This window comes from Erigeron canadensis, chromosome 7 (assembly GCF_010389155.1).
Source record: "Erigeron canadensis isolate Cc75 chromosome 7, C_canadensis_v1, whole genome shotgun sequence".
Taxonomy (NCBI): domain Eukaryota; kingdom Viridiplantae; phylum Streptophyta; class Magnoliopsida; order Asterales; family Asteraceae; genus Erigeron; species Erigeron canadensis.
Window position 1 is genome coordinate 36,935,828 of NC_057767.1, and position 11,488 is coordinate 36,947,315.

Below are 11,488 nucleotides of genomic sequence, written 5' to 3' on the forward strand. Positions count from 1 at the left end.
GGGAGCCCTGCTACTAGCTTCTTATCGATCATAAGCTTTAAATTATCGTACCCCACGTGGCCTAATCGACAATGCCACAGATCAACATTTTGAACCTCCTTTGTCTTTTCAACATATGCGTGTTCAGCAGATAACATATGTGTGTTCAGCAGATAACACATATATGGTTTCCTTCTTATGCCCTCTCAAAATAGGAATCGAATTGGTTACAAATTCCTTGAACACAAATACCTCCTCTGGCCCAAACAACACATACTTCCCTTCATCAGTTAATTGAGGGACTGAGAGTAAATTCTTCTTCATTCCGGGCACATGATAAACATTTGTCAAATGTAGCTCACGTCTACTATCACCAGAGGGAAAAATAACCTTACCAGTGTGAGCAATTTTGTGCTTTGAGTTGTCTGCGATAACTACCACTCTCTTGCCGTCATACTTGATTGGATCGGACAACTTCTTTTTGTCGCCGGTGAGGTGGTTCGAACAACCAGAATCTACTATCCACTCATCGAGCCTGTTGGGACGATCTTCCATGGGTGAATCGTCTTCTTCAATCCGAGCAGTTAAGGCTTGAACATCCCAATCGCCTTCTTCTTCAACAGTTGTTGAATTTCCCTGATCTAATGGTTTTGACCGACAATTCTTCGCCATATGTCCACGTCGACCACAAATGCGGCAATTGTAGGGGAACTTGCGATTTCCATATTTCCCTCTTCTATAGCTATTTTCACTGTTGTAATAGCTACGATCTTTTTCTCCCCCATCATCGTTATCTTTCTTGGATTCGTTTCTGTTATAATTATTATAATTATTGTTGTTGAGCTTATGCAATTTTTTGGGCTCAAATCTGGACCTTCTTCTATCTTTTGACTTATTAGCATAAAGGGCCTCAACATCACTTTTGACCGGCGTACCAATATTGAGATTACCCAGCTGCTTAACGAGTGCTTCTTAGCTCGCTAGCAGGTTTTCAAACTCAGCAAGGGTCGGCTGTGTGGGCCACCCTTGAACCGCCGTTACATAACTATGATATTCTTGTTGCAAACTGTGTATTATTATTCTTTTCATCCTCGCCTCACTGATCTTCAATTCGGGATCCAACTCTCCTATTTCCCGACATAAGGTTTTAATCTTATGAAAGTATTGGGAAATGGTTAACTCCTTTTGAGATATCGACAACAACTCATTTTCTAAGAGCTGCAACTTTGAGTCGTTCTTCTTAGAAAACAAGGCAGCCAAAGTGTCCCACGCTTCCTTAGGAGTTCCTGAGTCTCGAATATGTTCGAGCACTTCGTCGTCAACAGTGGTCTAGATGAACAGGGCTTTCCCAGATTTCACCTTCCATTTCTTGAGAGTGCCATTCTGATCTTCACGAGCAGGTGTTGTAGTATCCGAACCATTCACGACCTCCCATAAGTCTTGACCTTGAAGGTAAGACATCAAACACGTAGACCACGTGTTATAGTTCGTGTTGTTCAACTTCTTTACACCACCAACCAATTGCATTTCCGCAATTAAGATCACCTGGCTCTGATACCAAATGTTGAATTGAAAAGATAATAATACACTCACACTCACTGAACTTTGCAACTCACAAGCAAAAAAATTGTTATGAAAGAAAGAAGGCAGAAAGGGTTTTAGTATTTTCTCAAAGTGATGATGATATTAAAAAACTGCAAAATGGAACAACTTAAATAGGCAGTAAGCCAACGTACATAATCAGTCTACCACTACTTCCTAAAAATAAGTTAACTAACCATATTACTAGGTCAAATAGAATACCATGACTTATTCTTGAACTACCAGCTAAAAACAATAAATTAAACATGCAGAAATTTAAATGACCATGTCATGTAACTGCCACTTGAAATATGATGTTTAACTTTAACAATAGGTTAATAGGAATGGTCGGATATGGATCCAACACATAAAACCTACGAAATGAAATGTATGCCAAATTGCCTAAACACAGAAGGCTTAAGTTACAATTAATAAACTAGTATGCTAAAGTGAGTATGATGCACTTTTGCCAGAGGTCTTTCTGGAAGCAATGTTTAAAACTCTATCTTGAATTAGAGATACGGCTATCTACATCTCAGTATCATTGTTTGAGTATAGTTGTTTGTCTATTATCGCAACTGAAATCCACCGAAAAAGACTACATTGTGCATTTGTTTTTTCCTTGTTACTGAAAACTCCAGCAACAAAGCTCTATTCACATAAATTAACCATTTGACAACAAAGTATTTGATCTTTACAAGGATATTACCCATTCCAAAAACACTTGGTTTGCATCAAAGTTAACTTACATTAGAATTTTGTAGGCGAAGTTTCCTAATCAACCACTTCTTCCTCAATTTAACATCCAATGCTAAGAATGTTTTTGCTTTCATATCGTCTTCTACGAAATCACAAGCATTCAAGATGGCCTTTTTTTGGTTATCATCATTCTTCCTCTTTGCTACCAAAGACGAAACTGCAGTAGCCATCTCACGATGAGCGTTCACCATACCCTCATCCTCCATTTTTGCTTTCTTCAGAACTTGCATTAGTTTCAGGATGGCACTTAAGCTTTAAGATCCAGCTCGTCGGTTGAAGCTGCTGAAGCAGAAACTTGCCCTTTTTGGTTTGAATGACTATCATAAAGTGTTAAAGACTGTATTTTTTGTAGGTGTTCGTTTCTTTACAACACACAAGTCTCTGTAGTAAGGCACGGGCCTTGTCATATATTGTCTAGCATCTGAATTCGACTGAATTGTTAAAAGGCTATAACCATCAAAATAAATAATGATAACAAACAAGGAGAACAAAGTATATCTTCTTGCCAAAAAGTTATAGAGATTTTTGGCATATCATTTTGAAAGTGATTAAGTGATACGGAAGGATCAACATCGGCTTAAGTATAAGAAAGATGACATTATGAACGAAGAGTTTAGATGTATTTCTGCATATTCAGGTTGTAAATTAAACACATATAAATGATAAGAAAAGAACAATCAATAGTAATGTGGTCTAAACCTCAATGTAATCTTGCCAAACGCGATCATCAGCAATAACTATTAGACGTAACTCATCCCATAAACAACCTTCTGATGTCAAAAGTTTATTAATGACATTATACTGTCCCTTTTAGATCTTGTATCGGTTATTTAAAATATCAGCATCATATTTGAAACAAAACCTACCATTAAATGACTTGATCATCTCTAACCATGCTTGTTTCTGGAATAAACCATCAGTCTGGTTTCCTTTCTGAACTTGGTCAACCCATAAGGTCAATGAAGTAACGGTCCATTGGTGGCTGCCAGTATGGCCTAACACGACTGCCTCCCCCTAACATATCGTCGGGGAAATGACGTCAGAAATTTCTTTAGATATTGAGACCTTAAATCTTCATCAATCATAATTTTGTGAAGAATCTCCATATCAGTCTCAGACTTTCAAGAACAAAATCACCAACAGATTCTGAAGATGATTTTACCATATATTAACCTCCATCAGTTCCTAATTCCGGATTTTTGACAGAACTGTCAAGATTATCTTCCACGGATATGTTTGTATATATTTGACATAAATCACTACAATATGGAATGGTTCTAACTCGATATGATCGAGTACCAGGGTGTACCTGCATATGAAGTTATACATGCTCATAAGTCATAAGCTCTAGAAGTAACTCATACTCAATCTGGCTAATTATCCACATAATTACTGAAGGTAATTACCAAGCAAAAGCAGTTTTTAGTTGTAACTTCAGAGAAGTTAAACTAAAGATGATCAGAAGTTATGGACACGTTTATAGGTCATATTCCTCTAATCAACTTTTTGAATATTAATTACCCTAAGCATAATAGTGACAGTTTTGTCTATGACGATGGTCATAGACAGAACTTGCAATGGAAGGCTGGGAGGGCCAAGCACCGCCCTCTGCTGGCTCAGCCACTTCAGTTAGCCCTGATTAATCCCCAAACGGAACACACTCGTACAAACTCAGGTTGAGAGGATGACTATGAGGCCAAGCAGTGACCATTCGTCGCCTTTGGTCCCATGTGAACCCATCTACAGCAAGAATGTTGTTTATCGTCTTATATAGACTTCTCAAAGTTTCTTGTCTGTTTTTCAAAATATCTATTTCATACTGAAACTTAAACTTTGTATAGAACTGAAATGTCATGTACTCATGTCCTTCCATGCTCGTTTACTAAACAAATGATCATCAATCCTGTTTCCTATTCCAACTTGTTCTAACATTAAATCAAATGAAATATCTATCCATTTCAGGCGTCCATATTGTGCGCAGACGATCACTGTTTTGTTTGCGCATCTTGTATTATAAAAGAACTACCACATTAGTACGCCTGCACAAACAGAAATTACATATTTTATATCACTCTTTTGATGGTGCATTGTTTTACATTCAACTAAACAAAACACAAGGGCTTTTTTGCATATTTTTTTTTGTTCATCTTAGTCATAACTCATAATCCTTGGTTTGTGTGCTGTTTGGGTTGCCAAATCACGACACAAAACCATCCTTTGATAACAAGTAGGGAAAAATTTGAGCAAACTTCATTAAAATGTATGTAACTATATGTAGCCGTGCACATGTAGGTTCTGCTCACTATTTTAGAGCAAAAAAATGAAACTATGCTTACTAGTTGGAACATTTATATCTACAAAAAACACCATCAATTTCAATTTTCACCATCAAAAAACACCATGAATTGTTGTTAAAAAACCAATCAATTACTATATGCTATCCAAATATGGTACAGTTATAAGCGAAATAGAGGCAGATATAATAATTATGATAGAAAAACATGAAACTTGATTACTCTTGTTATTCTTCATCACTGTCGTCATACTGTTGGCATAACGATTGTAATCCAATACTACCGCTTGTAGTTTTAGCCTTGTCTTCTTTTTCATTTGCTTGCGTTTTGGCCTCTGATTGCTGCATCTTCACAACAGAAACCTTTATCTTTGGTGTGATAGTGCCACTTGGGCTACCTTGAAAAACCTTTTGCTTCTTCTTAGAGCCATTTTGTGAAAGCATCATATCATCGTCATCAATTCTGCGGATATCTTCTCTTGATCCCTTTTGGAAGAGGGTTTTTATAAGGGCTTCATCTTCCTCTTCAAGGTGCTGCTGTTGTACAGGAGGAGCTGATCGCTGCAAGGCTTCAAGCATTTTATCCACGCTTACGTGTGCATTATGTCTTGACTTCATTGACTTCAGTTCATCCAGTGCTGCAAGGATATCCATTTCTCTTTTCGACTCGTTTGTTCTATTCTCCAATGACTTCATTGCATCTCCCCCCCGTATTCTCTTCAACAGCCTCATCCTCTGCACGCCAAGGCTCAGAATTCCTTGTAGCTCCTGATTCGAGAGTGTAATCAGAGTTTTGAGCGTCCGTCTTCATGGTAATCTCGGATGAGCATTTGGTACACTTAAAATAAAATCTGAATATTTGTATCCCAAGATACGTCTCTCCAATAACATCTTCTTTTCGTGACATAAACTTGGTACCCTTATATATGAAATTTCCACATGTACCGCAACGGATGCTCATAGGCAGCATCATTCGAACCTTTATCTGCTGATTCTTGGGCATGCATCGGTTTGGAATCTTTGCTGGATCGAAATCCGGTGGATAGTACTTATTTAGCACCTTTCGCTCTGCCATGATCTCTTCTTTTCCTTTTTTTATTACTATCTAAAAATCTTCGTGAATTGACCAAAGAAGTGATATTTAACCAAGATTAACCGATTGCTTGAAATTGAATCACCAAAAACAAAAGAAAAGATCCTTTTGTTCTCTGTTTAGTAAAATCCCAAGACTAAAACTGTTAAACCTTTGTGCAAACCTTGTATTTGTAGCAAAATAACCCTCACAAAGAAACCTTACAACTATTCGATAGTTGAAGAAACCTTACAACAGCAACTGCAATAAAAAATGTATGGTTTAAGCTATGGAACAACAACGTACTTCCATACTTGACCAGATACAGGCAACGAATCTTAGAAAATATCAATGTACGTACAAACTACTTGGGTTTTTATGTCCATATCAACTTATCAATACCGTGTTACTATAAACATTTTAGCCATGACTATGTGACGACTGACTATGAGGCAGAGGTTCATCTCACTATTTCATAGCAAAAAAAATGAAAGTATAATTACTAATTCTAACATTTTATTTACAAAAAACCATCACTTTAACTTGGCTAGTCCAAGGGGTAGCCAGTAAGCACTATGATTACACCAGAACAAAATCCTTAAGTTCAGCAATATATACTGAACAACAAAGCTGTGGGAAACCATCTGACCGCCAACATGGATGTAAATTTTTACATCCAACAAAGCTATGGGAAACCAGGAAAGTGTACAGCCCTTGTACCTTTACACACTACCAACTCACTTATTTAACAAAAAATAACATGCTGGGCGCTCAGTGCTGAATCAGAAAATATACTGGAGAGAATACAACAAAACAAACATGGAATACCCAGACAAAATTCATTGTATCAAGAGTTTGAATCTCTTTCTAGATAGAAATATTCCAAAACAAAATGAAATTGTAACAAGCAGATTAGTAAAATAAACCACAAGACTAACATGGTATCCAACATATTGAAGTGACCTCATTTCTTGGATTTCTTTGATGGCCTGAAAAAGAATCAATATTTTTATCAAAACAAACATTCCACAAATGTTAGCAAATATACGACAGAAAAAATTCTTCGACACTCACTGTGCAGGTTGTGCAGCTGGAACGGGGGCAGCAGGAGCTCTCTCTTGTGGACCCTAATAATATCAAAAACATGTGTGAAAAGACTAAAACGATGCCACAACAATAACAACTAGGCTCTGATAGTCTAATTATGTTACAATCAATTTATATGGTGAAGTAAACGGTTATAATCTGACTGCATCATAACTGATTACCAAAGTATAAATATGAATTACCCTAAATACCTATTTCCATATAACCTAATTTGAATAGGTTTACTCTGTTTACAGTGCTACAAGTTAAAACAGCAAAAGCACAACACTATCTATCACCTACAACCTGTCTAAACAGAAACTCACATTCAAGTATCCAAACATGCACACTGAAACAGCCATAGTGACAATATCTTACCTTGGCCAATCTTTCCTCTCTTCGAGCCAGCTTTCTTTCTCTGCTAGCCTTGTTCTTTGCACGTTTAGCTTCAAACTGATCAGATAAAGTCTTCTCACGAGCCTTCTCGGCCTTACTCTTGTGAATGCTCTCCATCAAAACACGCTTGTTCTTGAAAACATTACCTTTAACCTTCATATACATGTCATGATACATGTGCTTGTCAATCTTCTTTGACTCTCGGTACTTACGAAGCAATCTCCTCAGCACCCTCATCCTTCTCATCCATAGGATCTTGGTGGGCAACCTTGCCTCCCTGGTTCCCTTGCGCTTTCCTAATGGTCAGAAACATCAAATTAACTCACACAAGCATCAAATATACCTGTACTTAAACAAAAGATGAAAAACCATATACTGAATAGACTATAGCCATTCATCTATCTATACAAGAGTTATCTAGAACTCAAATAAAAAGGCTAGAAGGTACCGTATCCAGAGTGACGTCCCTTTCTCTTAGCTTCATTCATACGGCGAGCACGTGATCGAGAGTGAATCTTGGTTGGCTTCCTGATGATAAATCCATCCTTGACCAACTTCCTGATGTTCTGGCCTGCAAACACAAACCAACAAATTAGAACCATCTCAGAAACTGATGGGCTTCAACAGATAACCATAAACCCAAAAAATGAGTACATTGCATCATGTCATATCTATAACGGAAACCTAGTTTTAAGAAATAATTAGAACATTAACAACACATTGTATAACATATGCTTAATCAAGAGTTAGCAAGGAATATAAGTCAAACCTTACAATACAATCTTTAAGCACCAACAAACAGAAACACAATTATTATAGTTCTATACTCCTATCCTATCCTGTTATACGTTAAAGCATTTACCCATCGTTATTTACAAATTAAGGCACTCTAATTGAAATGTGCCATATCCCTCCCTCCACAGTTTCACAACCAATCTCCCACTCAAACAATACCCCATCAGAAACCACCAGCCAAAGCCAAAAACCGCCAGAAACGACCCAAAATCTCCTAAAATAATCAAAAAATTCGCCACAGCCACATTGCACAGGTATGATGCTAAGATTTGATAGAGCCCCTTAGAATGTTCAAAACATTTGATAACCTAAAACAAGCTAAACCAACTCAACCAATTTCCATCTTGGTTATAGCTCAAAAATTTTACCTGTTTGACCCTTTTAGCATATAGACAATACAGTTTTACCCATTGGACCCGTTCCGCTTTGATCACAATTCAATTTTTTACCTATTTAACCAACTTACCATATACAAAGGTCTCATAAACTGATAAACACATACAATAACAATCACTTTCTATATTTTTGCTTCCGTCCATTGTATCATCTTGTATACTCAAACATGTACCAGTTACTTACATACATACACACATACACAAATATATATATAAGAACAGTGAGAACACGTAAAACATCATTTTGATGCATTAAAAGTCCATAAAACTAACATAGTGCATAACTAATTATCATTAAGTGTTTAACAACACATTAATCCGTCAAAGTCGAAAAAATCACGTTTTTTGTTGGATGCATCATTTTGATGAATATGCATCCAAGATGGATGCATAAGACAAAAAACATGATTTTCTCAATTTTGAGAGACCAATGTGTTGTTAAACACTTAAATAATGATAACTGGTTATATACTATGCTAGTTTTATGTACACACTTAAATAATGATAACTAGTTACATACTATGTTAGTTTTATGTACTTTTAATGCATCAGAAAGTAGTTTTTAAGTGTTCTCACCGTGTTCTTATTTTAAGGTAACCACAAACAAATTTTACCCTTTTCAGCAAACCAGTTTAACAAATATAATCAATCAATTAAACACATAATACATAAATACAAAATATACAAACAAGACTTATTATATATTAAGCCAGTTTTATATTCTAAGTCAAACAAAAATTAAATTACAGTAACAAAAACATAACAGACAAATGTTCCAAAAAAAAACATAACAGACAATAGAAACAAGAACTTATATACATGTATATATACAAATAAAAATATAATATATAATAAGATATAAGAAATAGGAAGAAATGAAAAACATACGAGAATTGGCCATGGAGATCTCATTGCCTTCATTTGGATCAAGCCAGACTTTGCCTCTCCCGCACTTTAGCACGCTGGCGGCGAGCCGCTTCTGTAGTTTCAGCGACACCATTTTTGTTCTCTAACGGCGGCAAATAAAGACTGGTTATTAGGGTTATGAGTTGTATATATATGGTGATGTATATATCTGTTTGGACGGAATATTACATATGGGCTTTATTAATTGTTACTACTTGTAAATGTTTTATGGCCCAATGAACCTTTCTTTTTTATACACATGGTGATGCATATAAATGTGTTTTATTGTGGCCCAATGAACCTATTTTCGTTGAGTAGATAAGCGTCGTAGTTTGGATCAGTGGTAAACATTTTAGAATTGGAGATATAGGTTAGAGATTCGATCTTCATCACATGCAAAGGCTAGAGGTCCATTATTACCATTTAGGTAAAACCTGGGAACAACTTTTCTACCTAAGTAGACGTAAGATCTGTTTACATCTTAACCTCTTCCAAACACCATCGAGCTATTGCGGTCCAAAACCCGTTGAAGACGATAGTGGGCACTTTTTCTTTCATTTATTTTCGTTGAGTTGATTATGGGTTGGGTTATCAGGTCTTTAGGGTTTTATTTAATTATGTTTTGATCATTAGGTTTACAAATGGGTTTAAATTATGAGGTTGATGCTAGCCCACCTAAATGGGCTGAAGAAAACCTGGGAATAGGCTTACTTGCAACTATTAAACATTATAGTTTGGTTTTGTTAGGGTTTATCTATAGTTTATAAATATATTATAAAACAAATTTATTTTTGATTTTCAATATTGAACTTAAAAATTCAATATTGATTTTAAGTTTTAACAATGTACACATTTTAATGCATGGTGTATCATAGATTATAGCAACATTAAATCAATAACTTTTATTACTCACCGACGCCACTGCCACCACGACCAATCTCCGCCGCCACCACCATCGCTACCGCCACTCACCACCACTACCGCTGCCACCATTACATCACCACCATCGTCATCACCTCCATCATCGCCGCAACGTGCGAGTACCTTTCTCCCGTATTAATAAAAGCTATGTTCGAATCCTACAAAATATTTATGGTCGACCCTGTTTGGAACTCTTACGTGATTCTGAAAATAGACATAAAAGTCTGATTCGACCTAGTCTAATTTGGAAATCAATTAAAAAGATCTTCGAAAAACACTTATTGTCTAAAAATAAACAGTTAATTGAGCTTTTTCTAATGAGGGGTAAATCATACGCATAAAAGGTAATTAACTCAACTAAAGATCATTTGATGTCATTTTGATTGATTATGGGATGCATAATTGATAATTGATTTAACTTTAATTAGTTGAAGGGAGATTGCTTTATATCTAATCCACTTGGAAGTAATATTTTTACAAATGTAAACATAAATTTATCTAAATATGAGGATACCCCTTAATTATACAAGTTGTGTTTCTCATAGGTTTTGAATTCAACTATCTGGAGGGACATATTGTGGATTTTTTTCCCTAAGTTTCTTGAGATAACACTTGCTCGAGTTACTCAGGGTCTAACAAGCTCTGAAGATCGAATGTTTTTATAAATAAATTCCATATAGTTACCTATAAGGTGACCTATATAATAGTTCACATAAGAAGTTTCGGGATCAAACTTTTTTAGGCTACATACGGTTGATTTAATAAATTCGTATTTTTTGGGATAACTATATGTTTATCTCTAACTTAATCCAATACATATGATAATCATTAATAAAAAGACACTTGAACTAAGACAAGCAATCGAAGTATAAAAATTAGTGATTAATTATTAAAAAAGAACTTACTTTTTGAGTTGGCAAAACTATTTTCGAAAAGTGAAAAAAAAAAAAACAGAGAAGAACTTTTGCTTCATGATATCGTAAGACCATTAAGCATTTAGTTAGAAGATATTCACTTTAGTCGGCACTGCATAAAATCTACATAATGCATCATTTTATCTATATGTTTTTGCATAGATTCAATTTGGACATGACTAGAATAGGCACATAAATAGTAGTACCATCATGTGTTACATTCAACACATATGAATTTGATCACCAGAAGTTACAACTTTTATCCATTAAACTTACGCATTAGGACCAAGTTAACAATGATCTATTTGGTTACCAATGGTAAAAGCTAAATACAAAGTTAAGAATTAGATGTATGTAAGTATATGTATGTGTATTTTGTCCAACTCTCGAT

General features: G+C 35.6%; 2 protein-coding genes across 2 annotated transcripts; both read right to left on the reverse strand.

Moving 5' to 3' along the window:
* Positions 1-4,761: 4,761 nt before the first annotated feature.
* On the reverse strand, positions 4,762-5,814 carry LOC122608691 (splicing factor YJU2-like). The gene is given in 2 exon segments (XM_043781781.1): positions 4,762-5,324; positions 5,326-5,814. Coding segments are annotated over 2 exon segments (846 nt in total). The 5' UTR covers positions 5,688-5,814; the 3' UTR covers positions 4,762-4,840.
* Positions 5,815-6,488: 674 nt separating this feature from the next.
* Positions 6,489-9,395, reverse strand: LOC122606997 (60S ribosomal protein L19-3). The gene is made up of 5 exons (XM_043779914.1): positions 9,245-9,395; positions 7,615-7,737; positions 7,149-7,462; positions 6,759-6,811; positions 6,489-6,673 (listed from the first exon to the last, which is right to left on the reverse strand). The coding sequence occupies exons 1-5, from the start codon at positions 9,354-9,356 to the stop codon at positions 6,649-6,651; spliced, it is 627 nt and encodes a 208-aa protein (XP_043635849.1). The 5' UTR covers positions 9,357-9,395; the 3' UTR covers positions 6,489-6,648.
* Positions 9,396-11,488: the final 2,093 nt, after the last annotated feature.

Bases quoted from the DNA above. Each gene is read 5' to 3' on its own strand.
- LOC122606997 (XM_043779914.1), bottom strand. From the start codon at position 9,356: ATGGTGTCGCTGAAACTACAGAAGCGGCTCGCCGCCAGCGTGCTAAAG. The intron at 7,463-7,614 runs GTACCTTCTAGC...TCTGACCATTAG, and splicing joins GGGACGTCACTCTGGATACG to GAAAGCGCAAGGGAACCAGG. The intron at 6,674-6,758 runs GTGAGTGTCGAA...ATTCTTTTTCAG, and splicing joins CCAGCTGCACAACCTGCACA to GCCATCAAAGAAATCCAAGA.